Here is a 23,896-nt window from a genome sequence, read left to right on the forward strand (position 1 = left end):
CATAGTTTTTTTTATAGTAATTCCATTTTAAAAAACATAAATGACTTTTAAAACCACCCTTTAGAAAAAAGTCAGTAGCGCCAACTTTTTTCCGCCTTCGAAATTCTACAACTTTTATTTGAAACATTTTTCTCTAGAAACAATATTTTTGGAGATAAAAATTCGTAACGCTTTATTTTGTCCACCCTATATGTATTTCAAATTATTGTTCACTCAACAATGTAACTATTGTACAAACATGTTACATTGCAGTTACATTATTGCTTGATGCTATGAGAATATACCATAATATTATATTTTATTATAGTAAATAGTGATAATAATTACTATATGGTCCTATAATGCGCCGGTAAATTTGTTTATTCCAGTTATCACCGGGATGGATATTTTTTATTATGGCTGCTGTGGGATTAATTTCTTTAGGTGGCCAGTAAAAAGTTTTATTGTTTGAATCCACCCAAAGTTGTGGCACTGTTGAGCACCAATCATCATAAAATATAACATAGTACATCTGAAATAATAAATTAAATAAAACTGGATTATAAATATTGATTCCATGTGATGGATATATTTACAAAGTAAGCATGATAAAACAAATTATTTATCACTCACTTATAAATGTAAAAGAGGCATTATATAATAATCATTGTTGAATAATATTTTAGAAGCTTTTTTAGCTATTTCTTTTACAGAAATTATTTCTAAATGCATCCCTTTGTTTGCTATATATATTTCCATATTTTGGGAATTACATGGATATCCTGGTATGGGTCTAAAATTGATAAATTTTTTTCCAACGATAACGGGGCATTTATTTTTGAAACCAATATATTCGATACAAAAAATGGATCCATTCTTCAAATAGCAGCAATTATTTGCGGATTTTGTTGTTAATATAAAATTTTTAAATTTGATCTGCTTGTGCGAATTTACACATCCTAATGGTAAGTTCTTTCTGTTTGGTTTTAAAAGTAATGGTGCATTTACTGAAATATTTTGATTCTTATTTGCAAATCTTGCATTTTCATTAATTCGATTATGTAACTGAGATAACGATTTTTCTGCCTTTCGTAACATTTATTTTAACTTTTTTAGATGATTTTCAAATGGAAACGCACTGAATGTATCAAGCGATCCACATATTTTTACATCTTGAGAGAGATGTATTAAATTGTGTATATTATAAACTAAATTATCCTTGCCGTATAATATTTTGAACATCTTGACAAAATAAAGCAATAATTCATTTGCATAAAAATTATTCCGGAAACAATCTTCTGGGTGACATAAAATCCGTATAGCCGTATGTAAAACGCAAAAATGTTGAAAATAATCCGCATTTAGATATTTGTTCAAAATAATAGGTCCTAAATATAAAAGAAATATTCTATATTCTGTGGCCTTCTAACGGTCTAATTCATTAATACCCCGTGGACGACGTGCAAATTCAATGGGTATATATTCGTGTAATCCTATTATATCTCTTGATAATTCTTGTATATGTGCTGTACGTAATCGTGATATTTGATGGCCTTTTTAACCCATAGATTTAGCATCTTTTTCATCACTCCTAAACAAATTAGATGCATGTAATCTAATGGAAAATTGTTTATCATGTCTATAGACAAGTTTTCGAAAGGCGAAATACAAATGTGATGCTCTTCATTTTCTCGAGTGCGGAAATTGCTGTTCGTCCTCAGCGGAGCATTTTCATCCAAAAAAACTATTTTGTGATTAATATAATCACTCTCGCAAAAACATTTGCCACAGACAAAATATGCATTGTGCCCTTTTGAGCCAGTTACATAGGATTTGGCAAGAGCATCACAAATAATTGCTCTGATTGTAACACGGTAATTTTTATTGTTGAATAAAAAGCCTTCTTCATGGAGGATGCGATACTCATTACAGAATTCTTCTAGCAAATCTTGTGCATGTGTAGGTTTTTTATAACCATGAAAAGCAGCAATTAAAAAGGGTTCCGTGACATGAATATTATAGATTTGGCCAAGTATAGGCCACAATTGACTGTGGGAACTTTTAGCAAGAGGTAATCCGTCGATATTAATATTAATTTCTATTATATCATTATTAATATTTTTATATTCTAATTTTTCTTTTAATGCCTTTTCCAGACCATAATAAAAGTAATGACCACCTCCACACTATTGAATAATTGCATTTTTGGGTGTGCCTAACAATGTTCGAGCATCACTGGGCAAATCATTGTGACCTTCTTTCCGCAAAATACACAATAAGGCTGTGAAAGATTTTTGAGTGATATTATATTTAGTAGCCCACATATGTAATTGGTCCTGTAAAGTGTCTTTTGGTTCGTCTCTATTATTATATAATAAATTAGACTCTTCTATATTATCTAAATCAATATCATCTGATTGTATATTTTGTATATTTATTTCAGGGGACAATTGCATTGTACTGCAATTTTTGGGAGAGGATTCTGCATAAGAAGAATCTTGCTTGTTATTGAGAGAAGAATCTTGATTGTTATTGAGAAGCCTCTTTGGAAGCTTAACAAAAATATTGTCATTTTGTGTAGCCAATAATAAACGACGATTTTGTTGTCTTTTTGATAACTCTTTAAATTTTTTAATTTTTGGCATTGTGTTCTTAGATTCTTCTTACAAACCTGTTATTTAATTAAATATTATTATATATCCTAATAAAAAATACTTTATTAAAAAATTTTTTGAATTATTTATATACACACTCCTCACAATAATTAAAGGATAAAAACAAATTGTCTAAAACATAGGCAAATTTTAAATAGCTGTAACTTTGTTCTAAAAAATAAAAATTTTAATTTTAAAAAAGGGTTTCAAAGCTTGAAATCTCTACATTCGAAAGATCATAGCTGTTTTTCTTCATTTCTGGTATTTTTTACATACAGAAAACGACGAATGTTCTCGCCTCTCCGATCACAAAGTCTGCTCGATTGGAGGTTCGGATGCGGTTGTCTTTCGCGGGTATCGCATATCCCTGCACCACAGGGGGCTTCAGACCCTCGATTTTGCACTCGAGGTTTAGCGCACACTCTCTCTCTCTCTCTCTCTCTCTCTCTCTCTCTCTCTCTCTCTCTCTCTCTCTCTCTCTCTCTCTCTCTCTCTCTCTCTCTCTCTCTCTCTCTCTCTCTCTCTCTCTCTCTCTCTCTCTCTCTCTCTTTCTCCCTCTCTCCCTCTCTCCCTCTCTCCCTCTCTCCCTCTCTCCCTCTCTCCCTCTCTCCCTCTCTCCCTCTCTCCCTCTCTCCCTCTCTCCCTCTCTCCCTCTCTCCCTCTCTCCCTCTCTCCCTCTCTCCCTCTCTCCCTCTCTCCCTCTCTCCCTCTCTCCCTCTCTCCCTCTCTCCCTCTCTCCCTCTCTCCCTCTCTCCCTCTCTCTCTCTCTCTCTCTCTCTCTCTCTCGAACGAACAAATAAGTAATACAATAACTAACTAAATTATGAAATAATTAAAATATCAAAATTATATAAAAATAAATATATATATATATACTTTTTTTTCTCTTACAAGAACTCCCAGAGTTATTTTTCAGTAAGAACTCTTCTTGTCCGGTTACTTTATTATTCGCTCTCGTAGTGGAAAATCCAAGGAGACGACCCTCGGGAACCGCTGCTAAATTGGCGCGAAACCGGCGTAATAGGCGGTTAAAGAAAGCGTTGGCACGGAGTCTGGCTGCGGGCGAAACCTTCGGCTCCCTAAGAAAAATTAACACACCGATTCACACAGAGACAACTAACACGTATCACCCTACGGTCTCTCCTATTTCCTCACCCGAACATATAGAAACTCCGCTGACGCCGTCTCCCGCTCTGCTTCTGCAGAATTTTTCGATTCCCCGCGAACTCCTTCTCCTCTTTCTCCCGAACCCGCTATACCTCAGCGGGCCCCTTCCCCTCACTCCTCTGTTTCCTCTGAGGACGCCGATTCTCCGCGGAGCCCTTCTCCCTTTCTCCCCTCTGCTTCTCCTGAACGCCCTGACCCACCTAGATCTCCGTCTCCGGCTCCCTCAACAATCACTCTCGAAGATTCTCCTCCCTCATCCCCAACGTCCTCTGTAAATAGGGAACATCCGGAAGGGTTTGAGGTAATAGATATCAGCGACGACGATTCCGAGGAATCAGAATCGCCTGCCAAGCTCTCATACGAGCAATTTAGAGCTTGGCTGATAAACCAGCTCCCAGGGATACGAGAAGTCCCTGAGGGAGCTTTCACGATTGGTCCAGGCCCCGTAGACCATGAGGCCTTACGCGAATTTCTAGAGACCACTGATAGGAATAACATCATCCCCTGGTATGTTCCCGGGCGTAGATATCCTTTAGCCGTCCCTGCACACCTTCTCCTACGAACCTATCCCCCCTCCACCGCCATAATTACCGAACTCATATAACCTAGAATCCTCTCTTACATGCACAAACATGGACACAAAAATTATACATCTATTAGCATTTAGATAATTGTAACCACCAATCGGGGCCTCTAAAATTTAAACAATAACTCTTACCCCTTTCTGCCCCGATTGAAGACCTCCGTACTAATGTATCACCCGCGACCCATACACATACACTCACTCTTCATTAGCAACTAAGTCCGTCGATTATATTATTATGTATATAAATTCTTTCGTCTCTATATTAGGATTAAATTTATAAATTTCAACACAAATGATTTTCATTTATTAATAACCCGTTCCCACTCAGTCCCGTAAACCAGGATCGCACAAGGTCCCATCCTGCGTAAAAGAGATTAAATTCTCTTGCCAAAAAGGGACCACCGAGCGAACGGCCCTTTAAATAGAGTAAGAGCGACCCTTGCGGTCGTTGACCTATTTGGGCCCGGACGTTCGTTCGGGTCGAACAGACGGATAGTCTGCCGTCGTTCGAAAAGATAAATTTAGTTACGTCCTTCCTTTCGACTCTTCCTTTCTTGAGTCTGGACGTAACAATATAATTTGTGAAAATTTAATTTTAAATTATATGTGTTCGAGAACGCGCGTCGTGAAGATAGGATGCGCTGGATAGATAAGTCACCGTTTTTTTGTATATAAAGACTTTTAATTAATTGACATACACTAATTAACAAAAGTGAACACGCATATTATAATATTAATACAAAACTTGAATACTTTTCAGAGCGATAAATCAAAGAGAAAACGTAATAATGGTAAGCGGAGGTCGTCAACGAATTTGCGGTTTTAATAATAAGCGGAGATGCGATATGCGGCGATATACTGAGATAAGGCCCTTAGAATTTTGTCGGCGCTCCCTTTATTGTCTCGGTGCAGGAGCCCGTCACGTCACCACGCGCCAATCAATTTTCAACAAATTTAAAGTTGTTGAGGTGACGCAAGGGCGTCTGGCGCCATTGGCTGCCGCGCAATCCGCGCTGAGTAAGCACGGGCCTGACATGCGCGAGGCAATCGATTGTTCCATCGATTGGCCCTCGGAAATCACGTGATCGTTTTGCGCATGTGTTTCGCGACGTTGGTAGTTGTAACTCAGTGCGGTAACCGTTGCGTATTTGTTATTTATTATTGACGCTTTAATTGCCTCGATGATTTATGACATAGTTATTCCTAGCTAGGTGAACTTTTTTCTGCTATTTATTCGACCGCGAAATATTATCACAACAGCCGAAATAAATTAAAGCGGATATATTATTGCAATTTCGAACATCCCGCCCGCCTTGTTACGTCGTGACAAAATAATGATCGCTGGTCGCAGAGCGCGCTTCATTGGTCGGTGATTGTAACGGTGCGGCTGCGCGTTATGACGCACGTGGTGATCGCGTGTCACGCGAGGTTCGATCAGCTGTGGTATGTGCGACACGTGTTTAGTGAATAACGCGGATTAAAGTGATCGTGTGAGACAATTATGACCGAATGCAATGCGGTAAAATTGATTCTCCGGTAGTGTTTAGATGACGTGCAGTGTGTATATTGAGAGTGCGGCTGTGATGGAAAAAGAAATGCTGGTGAATTTGAGATAGCGTAACCGGAAGTGCGTGTGAATCGAGTGTGTTGTGTAAAGTGTGAGAGGTGTGATTTTGTGTTGAATGAGTGGTGTGTTAAATGTCGGTGTTCGCTACGTCTGCTTCAACGCCGGGAAGCAGAACGATTTTCACGAACGGCCGCACGAGCTCGGAGGCAGCGGTCCGGACGGCGACCACACGCACGACGCCGTCGGCTCCGTGATGCAACTTCGTGATCCGGGCAAGAGGCCATCGGCTTGAAGGAGAAATCTCGGAGCGTACTAGGCAGAGTGCTCCGATGCGGGGTGCCGTCTCGTTCTTCAACCATTTGAATCGAGAGGTGAGTCCGTGTATATATTCTGTAGACCACCGTCCCCAGAAGTGGTCTCTCATCTGCTGTAAATGATGCCATCGTGACCTCGTGTTTCCAGGTTTATCCTCCTGCAGCGGCTCAGGGATGGCGAGAAGAGGCGCCCCGATCAGGAAATGTCCAGGAGTGAGCGCTGAAACATCGTCTGGGTCGTCTGATAGTGCCTGTAACGGTCTAGAATTTAGACATGCCTCAATTTGAGTGAGAAGTGTGTTCAACTCCTCAAAGGTGAGGGTGGTTTCGCCTATCACCCTCCGCAAGTGGTACTTAGCGGATTTGACTGCGTCCTCCCATAATCCACCGAAGTGCGGAGCCGCCGGCGGGTTGAAGTGCCAGCGGATTCCTTCCTTGGCTGCTGCGCGTGCGATTCCTTGACTCTCCGACGACGCCGCAATGAAGAGCTCTCGTAAGGTGCGGTCAGCTCCAACGAAGGTTGTGCCGCAGTCGCTGAAGATGTCGGCGCAGAGACCTCGTCGGGAGACAAATCGGCGAAGGGCGGCGATGAAGGCCTCAGACGAGTAATCCGAGACGAGCTCTAGGTGAATGGCCTTCGACCAGAAGCAGATGAAGACTGCAATATAGCCCTTGTAGGCGCGGTGGCCGCGACCCTTGCTGGTCCAGATGAGGATTGGTTCCGCGTAGTCCAACCCAGTGCGGAGAAATGGCCGTGTTGGAGTGACCCGGCTGCGTGGCAGATCGCCCATCAGCGGTTGTGGTGTCGTCGCTCGCCACCTTGTGCAGGTGACACAGCGATGGAGTCGCTGCTTCACTGTTGAACGTCCTCGAGGTATCCAGAAACGCTGTCGAAGCAATCCAAGGGTCAGTTGCACTCCTCCGTGCAAGGTCCGGCGATGACAAGAATCGATCAGCAGTCGAGTCAGCCATGAAGTCGTTGGAGCAATCATCGGATGTCTCTCGTCCGGTGACAAGAGTGAATTTTTTAAACGTCCTCCTACTCTCAGCACGCCATGTGCGTCGATGAATGGAGACAGTTTGGCCAGCGGACTGCGAGTTGCAACAGTGCGGCCTGCAGAGGCAGCGGCGACCTCATCTGAAAAGTGAAGTGATTGTACTTCTCGTAGCCAGTGTGATAGCGCCGCATCCAATTCGTCCGAGGTCAGTGGCAGTCCAGGTGTGACAGTTGGTTCTGCCGGGCGTAGCCAGCGACGACACCACGCCGTGATTCGTAACAGGCGGTGCAGCGACGAGAAGCGAAGAAGGAGCTCAGGTTCCATGAGGACCAAGCTCTTCGTCAGCAGGCTAGTGGCTCGTCTCTCAGGAAGGTCGTCCTCTCGGGTGTTCGGCCATGCAGTCTCATCCTCCAGCAACCAGGTAGGTCCTGTCCACCATAACGTATGATTTTTTAGTTCCGTCGGATTAATGCCCCTTGATGCACAATCCGCAGGGTTATCTCGACCAGCCACGTGTCTCCATAGTGCATTTGGCAGCAACGTCTGGATGTGAGACACCCGGCAACGAAGGTCTTCCACCGCGATGCGTGTCCTTGGATCCACTGGAGTGTGACCTTCGAGTCTGACCACAGATGAGTTGTTGCGTCTTTCAAGTCGAGTGTGTGCTGAACGTGCTGTGTCAACGTGGTGAGTAATGTGGCAGCGCAAAGCTCAAGTCTCGGCAAGGTCACCTGTTTGACAGGTGCCACCTTGCTTTTGGCCATTAACAATTGTACTGAAGTTCCGTCTTTTCCAGCGATGCGGAGGTACACGGCTGCGGCATACCCTCGTTCGGATGCGTCGGCGAAACCATGGAGTTGCAGCGATGAGTATTCAAGTCCAGTGCCGAGCCAGCGAGGTATTCTTAGGCGATCGAGATGATGGAGTTCACTCAGAAATTGCTGCCAACGATGAGCGTCTGCTGGCGGCAGTGGGGCATCCCAGTCTAATGGAGCCATGTAGTCTGGATGAGGATCTTCGCACGGATGATGACTGGAGCGAGCCAACCCAATGGATCGAAGAGACGTGCGGTTTCAGAGAGAACACGTCTCTTCGTGTACTCCGTGATAGCAGGTGGAGAATTGCAGCACGAAGGAGAATTGATCGCCTTGAGGATGCCACCGTAGTCCCAACGTTGAGTGGCCCTCTCCATCCCACGAGTGCTGTGACTGCTGCAGGCGATGATCGTGTGGAACGCCCGTCAGGATTCTTTCTTCGTTGGCTGCCCACTTTTTTAACGGGAATCCGCCCGCCATGCAGAGGTTGCGTAGCTCCGCTTGGAGGATGATCGCTTCGTTGATGGTCTTTGCTCCGGTGACCACATCGTCGACGTAGCAATCCCGTCGCAACGCTACAGCGCCGCGAGGAAAACGTTCTTCTTCGTCCTTGGCCAGTTGTTGAAGTGTCCGTATGGCGAGAAATGGAGCGCAACCGAGACCATAGGTCACCGTCCGCAGCTGGTACTCCTGCACTTCATCGTCAGTAGAATGCCGCCACAGGATCGTCTGGAAGCTGCAGTCATCTGGATGCACGAGAATTTGTCGATACATCTTCTCTATGTCAGCGACGAAGGCGTATCGGTATTGACGCCATCGGAGCAGCACGTCGGCGAGTGTTGGAAGAAGATTTGCGCCAGTGAGGAGGTGCGTGTTCAGCGATTCTTCTGCTCGTGTGCGCTGAGACCCGTTGAAGACGACCCTCAACTTGGTGGTGATGCTGGATTCCTTGAAGACTCCATGATGAGGTAGGTAGCACTTGCTTTGATTGGCAGTTGACACAGTGTTTGACATCGTCATGTGTTGCAGGTCTTCGTACTCCCGCATGAAGCTTCGGTAGAGGTCATCGAAGCGAGGATCCTGGACGCAACGTCGCTCCATAGCTGTCAGGAGGCGTTCAGCTGGCTTGCGGGTTTCCTGGAGTGTCGTCGGTGATGAGGAGAAAGGCAACCTCACTACGTATCTCCCAGAGATAGTGCGGGTGTGACTGCGCACAAAGAGCTCCTCGCATCTTTGTTCCTCGGGAGTGAGTGATGTGACAGCGTTGGGCTCCTGTTCCTGCTCCCAGAATCGCCGAACCAGGTCGGCGAGGTCGTAATCGGCGGTGCACCGGAATGTGCGGCGGTGATCTTCGGTTGACGCTGCATCGGAACCCCCGGAGAGAATCCAACCAAGGATGGTCCGCTGGGCGATCGGCATCTCTGGTCCGTCCTTGCGTACTCCCTCCTCGATGATGAAGGAGCAGACTTCTGCTCCCAGGAGTAGCTCCGCTAGATCGTCGTCCTGAAACCGTGGGTCGGCTAGCTGGAGTCCTCGGATGTGGGACCAGCGGTGGTCGGCCCTTGATGCGCGGCCTTGTTGTATCGAGAGGCGCGGTAGTACATACGCCACCACGGAGAACTCAGCGTTGGTCACGTCTGAAGTGATATTCAACGTGACCTTGCCGCGGGTTGGTCCTGGACGGGCTCCTCCGACGCCAAAGATGGACAGCCCCGTATACACTCGCTGCAGTCGCAACCGTTGACCCAATGTCTCGGAGACGATGGACAGCTCGGAACCCTGGTCGATCAGGGCTCGTACCGCGTGAGGGGATCCATGCCGGTCGGCGATGTTGACGCGTGCTGTTGCTAGGAGGATGGCCTTTCTATCCTTGCTCTGACGTGTAGTGGCCAGTGTAGTGGCAAGTGTGGAAGCTGATGTGGCGGCAGACGTGTTGACCTCGGACGTTGAGGATGCGGTGTGAGTTCCGTGCAGCATGGTGTGGTGACGAGCAAGTGAGGCAGTTCTTTTTGGATTGACACCGTGAGATAAAGTGGTTCCCCAGACAGTTAAAACAGAGCTTGTTCGTCTCAACGAACGTCTTTCGCTCCGTAGCGGTTTTGGCCTTGAACTCGCGGCAGGCCATTAGTACGTGTTTCTCACGGCAAAGTGCACATTGTGGAGATGCCGGTCCGTGCTTCGCGACGTGTGACTTGGCGGCCCGTGGTGCATCTCCTGAGGTTTTGCTGACCCCTTTCGGTCGTGCGGCGTTGAGTGTCAAAATCCGTCGGCTGATGAAGTCGAGAAGTGTCTCGTGCGATGGTGGTTCGACGGATCCCGAAGTGGACTCCCATTCTAAGCGAGTGGTTGCGTCGAATAGTTCAGTGACCAGGTAGTTGAAGAGGTCCATCCCGTGCGTGTCGATTGGGCGACCGATGCTCTCCTGTGAGTTGACGACGGTGGTGACGGCGTTGTGGATGCGGCTCAGCTCATCGGCGGTATCTCCCTTCATCTTTGACACGTTGACGAACGTGGCAAAGTTGGAGCGGATAAGCTCTCTCTTGTTGTCGTAGTGTTTGCTCAAGATCACCCAAGCGCGATCGTAATTATCACCGGTGACAGGTAATGATCTGATTAATTTTTCAGCCTGCCCTGTCACACTTGAGCGGAGGTGGTGAAAGCGCTCGATGTTTGAAATCGACGCATTGTTCCCGACGACGGAGAGGAAGAGATCTCGGAAGGATGGCCAATCAGCATAGGTGCCCGAGAACGGCGGCACCTTGATGCGCGGCAGCGAGGACTTCGATGCGACATCGTGAGTTAGACGCACGGGCGGCTCCCGGAATAGTTCGGCGTAGCCATCCAGCAGGCTCCGCTGCGCCACGTAGAGGTTCTCTGTATCCTCATGCAGCTCTGATTTGAAATAATCACTGTCAATAAATTTGTCTTTCAGGGCCGCGCGAATGAGGTCATGTTGAGCCTCAAATTTCGTCCACAACTGATCGACGATTCTGGTGCGTGTGGTGACGGCACTGGCGGTGATGTTGGCGTTGCCCAGTTTCCTCAGGTACTCCACCGAGCGTGAGATGCGGACTTGGATCTCGCGTTGAGAGTCAATCAGCGTGGCCACATCCATCATTGTTGCTTGCACTCGGCTTTGGCGGACACTCACTTCACTCCACTCGAAAAGTCACGCTCACGAACTTGCGGGTGCCGGCGCGACGACGCTATCCGGCTCGAAGGACCAAAAATATGTTCGAGAACGCGCGTCGTGAAGATAGGATGCGCTGGATAGATAAGTCACCGTTTTTTTGTATATAAAGACTTTTAATTAATTGACATACACTAATTAACAAAAGTGAACACGCACAATATTAATACAAAACTTGAATACTTTTCAGAGCGATAAATCAAAGAGAAAACGTAATAATGGTAAGCGGAGGTCGTCAACGAATTTGCAGTTTTAATAATAAGGCGGAGATGCGATATGCGGTTTGACTGCGATATACTGAGATAAGGCCCTTAGAATTTTGTCGGCGCTCCCTTTATTGTCTCGGTGCAGGAGCCCGTCACGTCACCACGCGCCAATCAATTTTCAACAAATTTAAAGTTGTTGAAGTGACGCAAGGGCGTCTGGCGCCATTGGCTGCCGCGCAATCCGCGCTGAGTAAGCACGGGCCTGACATGCGCGAGGCAATCGATTGTTCCATCGATTGGCCCTCGGAAATCACGTGATCGTTTTGCGCATGTGTTTCGCGACGTTGGTAGTTGTAACTCAGTGCGGTAACCGTTGCGTATTTGTTATTTATTATTGACGCTTTAATTGCCTCGATGATTTATGACATAGTTATTCCTAGCTAGGTGAACTTTTTTCTGCTATTTATTCGACCGCGAAATATTATCACAACAGCCGAAATAAATTAAAGCGGATATATTATTGCAATTTCGAACATCATGTATATGTTCAACTTAGAAAAATTCCGATAATAAATGACCAATTATTCCAGATTGATTAATAAATAATAAAAAAATCATTTTTCATAATATTATATTATAATTTAACTCAACGTAACTATTATAAATATATTTCCACAAAATAGAGGTGACACGTCAAATGTAAAAATATTTCTTTGCGATTATTATTGCTATTCGAAAAAACAGGCTTTCATATATAGATAATTTTGGCATATATAGATATTATGTATATAGATATAAATATATATATATATATATATATATATATATATATATGTACCTTTTTGTTTCTTGAAACAGACGAGATATAAAGCACACTTAAAAGATATATTGAATCTGAAGAGTCTCCGTTTTTTTAATAGATAAGTGCGAAGAAATCCAAACAACCTGAAATGTTAGAATATAAAAGTAAGAAAGTTAGAATTTTTTATAATTATTCAAAAAAAAATCCATATACATGGTGAAACACGTAACTTGTGCACTTTGAATTAACTTGTAAACGCGTTATATAAAAAATTTTGTATACAAAATTGTAAAGAGTCATTACATAATATATATATTATATATTTTTAATGGATTCCTCAGAAAAAAGACGCGAGTGGTCGAACATTACATTACGATTACGGTTACATTACATTACGATTACACAGATCATACGATTACACAGATAATAGCAAACTATATGTAAAATTTTTGTATTGTATTTTGTATTGTTTTTTGTATTGTCTTAAATCAAAAATATTGATTTTATAGGAAAGCTATTTAAAGATTTTTTAAAAAGTCTGATATGCAGATGTAGAATGAGAAATATCTGATTCGTCTCAAATATTTTTTTCTATGTGGGTAGCCATGCAACACACATACATATGTGTAATTTACAATTCAATATTTTAATGAATAAATATGAATAATATTGAGTATATGAATATATCAGGGTTGGCAAAAAACTTGTTTTTTTCATTTTAAACAAAAAACATTGATTTTTTTGTTTAAAACATGTTTCTTTTATTTTATACGTGTTTTTAAGTAAAGTAAGAAAAAAACATGTTTTAAACAAAAAAAACATGTTTTAAACAAGAAAAAAAAACACTTGATAGCTTTGATCTGTGTAATCGTAATGTAATGTAACCGTAATCGTAATGTAATGTTCGACCACTCGCGTCTTTTTTCTGAGGAATCCATTAAAAATATTAAACCGATAACATGGTGGCTTGCGTTAAAAGAAAATGTTAATACTGTAACGTTTGACTTATTGTTAGTTGAGTAATAATTCTTTATTAATATATAAAATTATATATTCTTTATTTTATTTTGAGTTATTAATTTTAATTAAATTTATAAAAGTAGGTATTAAAAAAATACCCAATATAATAACTGCAATGCAATTCCCAATTTCAATATGTTATTGTTACCGTTCATTTTTTCGTACTTAAATGTTTATTATTTTTTTAGTTAAAGGAATAACATTATTTAATTATTTGCAATAGATAAAATGTAAAATGCAATGTGTTATAATTTAGATTTTAATAATTTGTGCAGATAGCTTTATAATTTATAAGTAGTCTTTAATATATTCAATTATATTGATTGTTACTTAATATATTTAATATCCAAAAATAAATATTCTGTTAAAATAATACTTATCTTATTATTTTTATTTCATTATTTATATTTATATTTTTATATCTATATGTTACATATAAATATAGATAAAAAACTAAAAAAATTAAAACAAAAACCTTTTTGCAACATTAGTTTTGCACGTCTATTAGTTTTTGTTTGTTTTTGTTTTTCTTTACAGTTTCTTTTTCAAATAATCATATGTTTTAATTGCAATGTTTTAAACAGTTTTAAACAAATTGTTTAAAACATGCCAACCCTGGAATATATACATACCTTTGTCTTTATATTTGAACTGCTTCTTTGTTATATATATATATTCAATGAATATTATAATTATTAATATATATTTCATCGTGAGCGACGAAAATGTGGAGCACACTATGATGGACGCACAGGTGAAAAGAAAGTTCGACAGTTTATTTATTACCATAGCAACACATGTGTGAATATTACTTTATGTATACATATATGTATATATTTATTTATTATTCAGAAAAATTATAATATATAATGTGTCCATAATATATAGATATTATGATTAATAATATACGGGGTGTTAATTAATTTGCTTCACTAGCACATATAGCAATATTCCATGATAAAAAATAGTTGTAAAATAAAATATCATTGAATCAATAATGATCCACATTTTCAAGAGTCTAAAACTAAAATGTTTCGGATCTTTAATAAAAGATTTGATTTTTATAAATTTGTAATACATTTATTTATTACTAATAAAGTTGATATAAAAGGCACTTATGCTATAAATATAATCAATATAAATTTTATGTCGGTTATATTATTATTTAGCATATACATATAGTGTTTTCATACATTTTTCAGTTTTTTGCAACTGGATCATGTCTTTTTAAACCAATATTGCTCTGTCGATTCGGCTCGATATAATCTTGTTGTCAAAAATAACTGTTAAGAAATTAGTCAGTTTTTCCTCTCGCGAAAAATGTCGCAGATAATCGTAAATTATACTATAATTCATCTATCGTATAATCGACCTCGGAAAATTCAAGCGCGCAATCCGATCGGTGACAGAGTCTTCTTATTTTCAGTAAAGCATGGGCTAAACATTCCCGTTTGCCGTCAGAGCACACGAAGCACTCGTCGATCGCTGCCGATAGGGTAACGATTTCGATATCATGTCTGGAAGAAAGAAAAGTCGCGTAGTGAACATTATACAGAAGTGTATGAAATATATGTATAATTGTACAAGAAACTGTTTTTGGAACATCTAATTTGATCGAATTTGTAGAAAATATATCGAGTTTGCGTTTGATCTTTCGTGATTAAATCTTTTACTTTTATGTATCATTTTTTGCAAAAGAAAAAATTCTATCTCGTATTTAAATGCCGGTAATTGATTATTATATTAGATAAAGTTTAAAAGAAGGACTCGATTATACTTAACAATATTGAAATAATATTTTTAAATAATATTAAATTATAATTTAATAATATTAAATAATATTTTTTGTTTATAAAACGGGTTAAGAAATTAAGAAACCAAAGATTTAAAAAATCAGGGAGCGCACACGCTCAGATACTAATATAACGACTCCTTGTCCTTGAGGCAGGTAATTAAGGTTTTGCAGAGATTGGGATCCGGACAAAGGTCCAAAGGTTTCTGGCCCCTCTTGTTCTTCAACTCCAGGTCGGCGCCATGCGCCGCCAGGAAGCACGCGATGAAATAACTGCTCTTCTTGTCCTGGCCCTGAGTGCCTAGATCCATCAATAGTTGTCCGACGTCCTGCACGTCCTGCAGGAAAAAAATACTGCTCGCATCACTATCAAATCTCAAGGATCGCCTAATAAATCATACAAATCAATAAATATTGATACAATCAATAATGTTGTTCAACTTTCTACAAAAAATTTCTTTATTAAAAAATATGTGAATGAAAAAAAGTAATATAATAAAGAATTTTTTCGATTATGTGAAAAATCTCGTGACACTTTTAAATGTAAAATAATATATAAATATAAATTCAAATAAATATATAAAAATATATGTATTATTATTATTTAGTCTTATATTAAAATCAAAAGTTAATCTTTATTCGAGAATATTTTAAATAATATATATATATATATATATATATTAAAAATTTTACGTTTATTAAATATTTCTTTTAATGAAACTCATTTAATTATTATAAAATCGATTAAATACATATCGACAATATACAGGGTGTCCCAGAATGATGGGGACTAAATTCGTGCGCAGATTCCTGGGATAATTTGGAGACGATTTTTCCTCAGCGAAAATGTCGAGAGAGGTCATTATTTTTTGCATGTTTCCAATTTTTGCCATCATGTATCTTTGTAACTAAGCCTTAAATTAAAATTCTATTAAAGTAAACTCTACCTGAAATTAACTGAAGAATGTGAATTTATTATTATTTTATTTCCACAAGGCTTCGTTTGCGAAAAACCCTTTATTTTCAATCGCTTATAACTCGAAAATTATTGGTGTCTCGACATTTTTGCTGAGGAAAAATCGTCTCCAAATGATCCCAGGAATCTGCACACGAATTTAGTCCCCATCATTCTGGGACATCCTGTATAGATATATACATATATGCACACAGGACAACATGATGAGATCACCAACATCGTCAATGCTTTTATCATGCCCATTGACATATGAATTTATTGGTTATAGATATACATATATTCTAACCAATAAATTGCAATATCGATGCAAAATGTATTCAAAAAAAGTCTTATAAAAGACATTTTTCAGACGTATGTTCAAATAAGTCTTGAAGATGTCTTTAAGACATCTTTTTGTAAGGTCTTAAAGATCTCTAAAAAACATGTCTTCAAAATGTCTTTAAGACGTCTTTTTGTAAAGTCTTAAAGATCTTTAAAAAACATGTCTTAAAAATGTCTTTAAGATGTCTTTTTGTAAAGTCTTAAAAAAGACGTCTTTAAGATATGTTTTAGACACACTTGTTGTCTGAGTAATGAACAAAATATTGTAATTGAAAACGAAGCCATCGAAGAGGCAATGACTTCTGCTATAAATCAAGTTACAATGTTAATTAATTATTTCTCAACAGGGTAGTTAAATTAATCGACCACACTAGCCAGCTTAATTATTTCTCATTAAATTCTCGCGACGAAGAAGCAAGACAATATTTTTATGTAGAAATTCCATGCTATTATACATTTAAAAAAGAGAAAATCAATGGTAGAAATGTATCACGTTGGAAAAAATGCAAAAGTCATTATAATTGTATAGGACGAATGTATTCTGTTAGTCCAACACAAACAGAATTATTTCATTTACGATTATTATTACTTAATGTAAAGGGAGCTAAAAGTTTTAATGATTTAAAAACTGTAAATGGAGAAGTTTGTCAATCATTTTCAGCAGCATGTCTAGCTTTAGGTTTGATTGAAGATGATGATGAATGGAAACGAGCTATGGACGAAGCTATTGGATGGATGATGCCAAGACAACTTCGTAGATTATTTGTACGTATATTATTACATTGTCAACCATTACATCCTGAAGAGCTTTGGGAAAATTTTAAAGTAGAAATGTCGGAAGATTATGTACGACACTTTGGAATGTTAGAAGGACAAAAGAAAGCATATGCGCAAATCAATGGCTGCGTTTAGCAGAAAAAGCAGCTTAGAAAGCACTTTAAGTTATGCTATCAGCAGCGTTCGACTTCTGATGAACACACTTTTCTGAACTATATACGTTGCAAGTGAGCGTGTTTTGTGGCGTGATGTGTCATAACCTAGTTTTGAATAACAAGTGATCTGTCGTCATACAAATAGTGTTCATCAAAACGTCAAAAAGCACTCGGTAGTAATAATATAAAATAATATACAATTATTAATATACAATTATTATATATAGTTACTATATATAGTTACTATATATAGTTTTATTTTATATAGGTATATGTCAGGGTTGGCATGTTTTAAACAATTTGTTTAAAACTGTTTGATTAAAACATGTTTAAAACAGTGGACACTGTTTTAAACATTTTTGTTTTAAACAGTTTTAAACTACTGTTTAAAACTGTTTAAAACATTGCAATTAAAACATATGATTATTTGAAAAAGAAACTGTAAAGAAAAACAAAAACTAATAGACGTGCAAAACTAATGTTGCAAAAAGGTTTTTGTTTTAATTTTTTTAGTTTTTTATCTATATTTATATGTAACATATAGATATAAAAATATAAATATAAATAATGAAATAAAAATAATAAGATAAGTATTATTTTAACAGAATATTTATTTTTGGATATTAAATATATCCAGGATAAAAATATATTAAGTAACAATCAATATAATTGAATATATTAAAGACTACTTATAAATTATAAAGCTATCTGCACAAACTATTAAAATCTAAATTATAACACATTGCATTTTACATTTTATCTATTGCAAATAATTAAATAATGTTATTCCTTTAACTAAAAAAATAATAAACATTTAAGTACGAAAAAATGAACGGTAACAATAACATATTGAAATTGGGAATTGCATTGCAGTTATTATATTGGGTATTTTTTTAATACCTACTTTTATAAATTTAATTAAAATTAATAACTCAAAATAAAATAAAGAATATATAATTTTATATATTAATAAAGAATTATTACTCAACTAACAATAAGTCAAACGTTACAGTATTAACATTTTCTTTTAACGCAAGCCACCATGTTATCGGTTTAATATTTTTAATGGATTCCTCAGAAAAAAGACGCGAGTGGTCGAACATTACATTACGATTACGGTTACATTACATTACGATTACACAGATCAAAGCTATCAAGTGTTTTTTTTGCTTGTTTAAAACATGTTTTTTTTGTTTAAAACATGTTTTTTTCTTACTTTACTTAAAAACACGTATAAAATAAAAGAAACATGTTTTAAACAAAAAAATCAATGTTTTTTGTTTAAAATGAAAAAAACAAGTTTTTTGCCAACCCTGGTATATGTATATATTTGATTTTAGATATTTGAAAACCGATCGCACGGATTTCCAGAGGTAATTGGTGCAATCGATGGTTGCCACATTCCCTGTAAGCAACCAGTAGGGAACGCAAACGATTATTATAACAGAAAAGGATTTCACTCAATAATTTTGCAAGGTAAGTATTATAAAAATTAAGTATATAAGTAATTGATATAATACAAAAATTCTTCATTTTTGAATATGAGAAATGTTATACCTTGATATTAAACATATTTGTAGGGGTATGTGATCACACAGGCTCATTTATAATTGACTGCTTTATTGGCATGCCGGGACGTATGCATGACTCTCGTGTTTTCCGGATGAGTCCATTATTTCACGCAATGAATAATGCAGAAAAACCGCTAATTCCACGTAATCAACATTTAATAGGAGATTCGGCATATCCCTTATTATGCAATTTAATGACACCATTCAGGGATAATGGTCACTTAACGCGTTCACAGTCGAGATATAATACAAAACTAAGCTCCATACGTTTCATTATTGAGAGAAGTTTTGGATTACTTAAAACAAAGTTTAGAAGACTCAAATATTTGGACATTAGCGATTTTGATTTAGGAATGCAAATGATAGCATCTGCATGTGTATTACATAATTTTATAATCAACGGTGACGAATTGAATGTACAAGATGAAGATTACTTGGATAATAATATAAGTATACAAATTCAATTACAAAGATGCCGAAGAAGAAGAAATTGTAGGAGCAATGGAAAAGCGTAGACGAATTGTGGAAGAATTTTAAATATTCATATTTAGAAAGTTATATTAATAGGAAATTATATTATATAAAATCATATTTATATATTTCTCAATGTATTTATAAAAAAGCAAAATATAAACATATTTATACAAACCAAAATATTTCTTATTTATTTATCCTTATTATTTATAAATGTAGGTATTTGAAATCACCAGTAATTGAATTAAATAATAATAACACCGACTTCTCTCGACCGTACTGGTAAATATATTTTATTAAATAAACATCACGACGTTTCGACCAGAAACTAACTTAGTTTCTCTTTGCTCGTCGAATGTACCTAACGTTTGTGTACCTGACAAAAAAATGAATTTTCTGACATCTTAAGATTATCGCAAGTAGGCACTTATTTCCAGATTAAATCATATGCAATTTAATCATGAGTTGACTACTATTGTAACGCTGTATTTTTCCTCTATAGATCACTTGATAAGGACCTAAATCTATGGTCGAAACATCGTGATGTTTATTTAATAAAATATATTTACCAGTACGGTCGAGAGAAGTCGGTGTTATTATTACTTATTATTTATATATACAGTTTATCTTATCCTATATACTTATATTTATTCTTATAATATTTCCTTGTAATATTAATTTAGACTTATATTCTATACATCTTTATATTCTATTGTGTTCTGTCATTTTGTGATGCAATTAAACGTTTAAAAATCACATTTCTTTCTTGCTGAATTTGGTTATTTTCTTCAATCTTCTCAATTAATTTGTTAATCGCCTCTACTCGTCTTTCTTCGCAATCTAACATCTTTTTACGTAGACTGTATAGAGCTCTTGATTTAGTAGCTTTTTCCTTTAAATTCTTGGAGGGGTTTGATAGGACATCAGGAACTGGACTGTAAGATATAAATAACTGCTCCCTAATCTTTACAGTAGCTGTAACGTGTCAGGATAAATTATGTACCCGTCCGTTATGTGGAGTGCTTACTTTATTCGCCTCGTGATCGTAACGCCACCTATGCACACCGTGCCATCTACCTTACATCTCCCCTTTTTATTTAAAGTATAAAGTTTTAACACTTAAATCTATAAGTCCAGCTTCTGAGGTGGTTTGCTTCATCTGCCTGATGCAGTTCTTACTGTTTTATTTGCTAAAGCCACCTCAGCATCTGAATCTGAACACTCTGAATCCATTCTCGCCTCTTCGAACGTTTCTGTGCTTGAACTACTCTCGTTAGCTTGTGATTCGCTGTTTACATCTAGATCCGGCTCATTCTCAATACTTTCTATTTCTATATAAATCTTTGGCTCTATCTTTCCCTTCTCTTTTTTAAAAGATTCTGTTCCTATTTCAAACTCTCTCGATTTTCTTGGGACTTTTATTGGCTTTATAAACCTTCTATTTCTGACTAGTATCGAGCCATTTTGAAACTTAACTTTATATGATCTATCTCTTATCTGACTTAAAACTATGGCAGGATACCAATCGGACCCTGGGCTACGCTGAGCATATACAAATGAATTGTCTGGTATCCGCGGTAACATTCTGGCGTTTTTCGCATTATAATACTTTTGTTCATACTTTTGTAATTTCGCTATAGTTCCTTTCATTTGTTCTGTTCTAACTTTAGGTTTTAACATTTTGTCTGTATATGGTAATTTTGATCTAAGACATTTCTAGACATTAGCGCTTCTGCAGGTGATACCTTACCAAGAATTGGCGTATTCCTATAATGTAACAATCCATATTTTCTTCTAAGATTTTCTTAAACATGTTTTTTATAGTCTGAATGTTTCTTTCGGCCATTCCATTTGACTGAGCATACGTCGGCGACGATAGTATGTGATCGAACTCATATTCTTTTGAAAACTGTTCAAACTCTTTTGAGGTAAACTGAGTTCCACCATCAGATATCACCGTCCGAGGAATGCTGTGTCTTGCGAAGATTGACTTCATCTTTTTAATAACGGTGTTGCTAGTCATATTATTCTCAAGTTCTGCGATTTCCGGATATTTTGAGAAATAATCTATTAATAACAAGTATTTCTTACTTCTAAGTTCAAAAATATCGCAACCTATCTTATTCCACGGTAAATTCGGTACCTCGTGTGATTTTAACGGTTCTCTGTTTTGCGATTTCACATATTTCAGGCATAACGGACCTGCTATTTTTTGTTTGATTTCATTTGTCATGTTAGGCCAAAATATCGATTCTTGCCATTGAGAGGCATTTGTTTATACCTAAATGATTATAATGAACCCTGTTTATCATTTCGTTTCGCATACTTTTCGGTATTACAACACTTTGTCTTTTAAATATTAATCCGTTCGCGATAGTTAATTCATTCTTATTTTGATTGTAAATTCTCACATTGTTCGGTAATTTTTTAATATTCTTTGGCCAACCCGTTTGAATAACTATTCTTAGCTCAATTAACTCTTGATCTTTATTTGTTTCATCTATTAATTCTTTCATTCTTTTCGGTGTCGCGTTTATTTGATAAGTTATTAAACAAACTTGAGCATCAATATCTTCTTCCCATTCTGTTATTTTATGCTCTTTAATGTATGCTCTCGATAATGCATCTGCTAACGCTAATTCTTTACCTGGTTTATATCTTAAATCTATATCATATTTCTGTAACTGTAGCAACATCCTTTGTAAGCGAGCTGGGCATTTATTCAACGGTTTTTTAAATATCGAAATCAGGGGTTGATGATCTGTTTCTACTATTACTTTTTTCCCGTATAAATATACTTGAAATTTAGTTAGTCCAAAACAAATCGCTAGTAATTCTTTTCCTATTTGCGCATACCTAGTTTGTGTATCGGTTAAGGCTTTAGAAGCATAAGCACATGGTAATTTATTTTGCATTAAAACAGCCCCAAGCCCTGCTTTCGATGCATCTACTGAGACAGTTGTTTCTTTGCTTCAAAAACTGTAAGACCGGTTGGATACATAATATCTTTTTAATTTCTTTTAACGCTCGAGTATGTTCTTCTGTCCATATAAATACTACATTGTTCTGTTACTCTTTTAACAAATTTCTCAACGGAGCAGTTTTATCTGAGAAACCTTTAACAACTTTACTTACATATGTCAGCATACCTAGTAATCTCTGTATATCTTTTTTATTTTCAGGTTTTTGAAGTTCCATAGCATGGATTTTATTTTCATTTGGATACATGCCCTTGTCCGAAATTATATGACCCATATATTCTATTTTATTTTTAGCAAAATTACATTTATGGAGATTAAATTTAACATTGTTTTCCTTAGCTAACTTCAAGACTTTTGCCAATCTTTCTTCATGTTCTTCTTTTGTTTTTCCCCATACAATTATATCGTCTATATATACGTCTGAGCCCTCGGTTACAAAGATTGATTTGAATCTATCCTGAAATACTTCAGGTGCTGAGCATATGCCGTATAGCATCCTTAGAAATCTATATCTCCCGAAGGGCGTCGCGAATGTGCACAAATCTGAGCTTTCTTTATCTAATTGTATTTGATAAAATCCATTAGTTGCATCAAGTGTGCTAAAATATTTAGACTCCGCTAATTTAGTTGTAATTTGTTCCAAGGTTGGAATTTGACAGTACTCGCGCTTGATTTCATTGTTTAGATCTTGTGGATCTAGGCAAATACGCAATTTCCCATTAGGTTTTCTAACAATAACAAGAGCATTTACCCATTCCGTGCTATAATCAACTTTCGCAATAATTTCTTGTTTTTCTAAACTATCTAGACTTTCTTTTAATTTTTCCTTAATATGCACTGGTACTCTTCTTGCTGGATGTACTACTGGTGTAGCGTTCTCTTTCAATTTAATATGATATGGTTTGCTTAAGCATCCTATACCTTTAAACAATTCTATATTTTCGTTAACTAATTTGTCGTAACTCATCTTTATTGAATCGATAGCTTCTATCCTTTGCACTAAATTTAGCTTAATTAAACTCAGTAAACCTAATAATGGCATCTTATCTGTATCTATCACGAAAAATTGGAGATTATAGCGTTTTGAACCTACTACGCATGGTAAGATACAATTTCCTACTATCTTAAGCAAATCGCCTATATATGCTGTTAGAGCTACATTTGTTTTTTCTAGCACGCTTTTTGTAAATCCTAATTTGTTAAAGGTCTTTAACGGCAAGGTGTTAACACGCGAACCTGTGTCCATTTTAAAATATATTCCTATGTCTCTTATTTTAATTTCCGTCGTCCACTCACTTGCTTGAATTTTATTTGTCTCATTTGAACCAATTTCATCGAGATCAATTGAACCAACAAACATGTAATCTTCCGGTTTTCCTACTTCCTCTACTTCAAGCGCTTTATTTTTTGACTTATTTGTTTTATTTTTGTTTTTAAAACATTGACTCGCGAAGTGATTCTTAATTTGACACGCGTTACACTCTTTACCGTACGTCGGACATTTATACGCATGAGACCTTCCGCATTTTGTACAGTCCTTAATATTCTTCG

General features: G+C 37.5%; 2 protein-coding genes and 1 pseudogene across 2 annotated transcripts; all 3 read right to left on the minus strand.

The window, feature by feature from the left end:
• Positions 1 to 612: 612 nt before the first annotated feature.
• Positions 613 to 2,624, minus strand: LOC145946678 (uncharacterized; annotated as a pseudogene).
• Positions 2,625 to 6,080: 3,456 nt separating this feature from the next.
• Positions 6,081 to 8,263, minus strand: LOC145946679 (uncharacterized). Its single transcript, XM_083056440.1, has 2 exons — positions 8,091 to 8,263; positions 6,081 to 7,887 (listed from the first exon to the last, which is right to left on the minus strand). The coding sequence occupies exons 1-2, from the start codon at positions 8,261 to 8,263 to the stop codon at positions 6,081 to 6,083; spliced, it is 1,980 nt and encodes a 659-aa protein (XP_082912566.1).
• A 75-nt stretch (positions 8,264 to 8,338) lies between these two features.
• On the minus strand, positions 8,339 to 11,198 carry LOC145946680 (uncharacterized). The gene is made up of 2 exons (XM_083056441.1): positions 10,159 to 11,198; positions 8,339 to 10,085 (listed from the first exon to the last, which is right to left on the minus strand). Exons 1-2 carry the CDS (start codon positions 11,196 to 11,198, stop codon positions 8,339 to 8,341), a joined length of 2,787 nt encoding a protein of 928 aa, XP_082912567.1.
• Between the last annotated feature and the right edge of the window lie 12,698 nt (positions 11,199 to 23,896).

Source organism: Prenolepis imparis, unplaced genomic scaffold, assembly GCF_030444845.1.
Source record: "Prenolepis imparis isolate NDT839.2.m4 unplaced genomic scaffold, iyPreImpa1.0 SCAF_18, whole genome shotgun sequence".
Classification (NCBI taxonomy): Eukaryota; Metazoa; Arthropoda; class Insecta; order Hymenoptera; family Formicidae; genus Prenolepis; species Prenolepis imparis.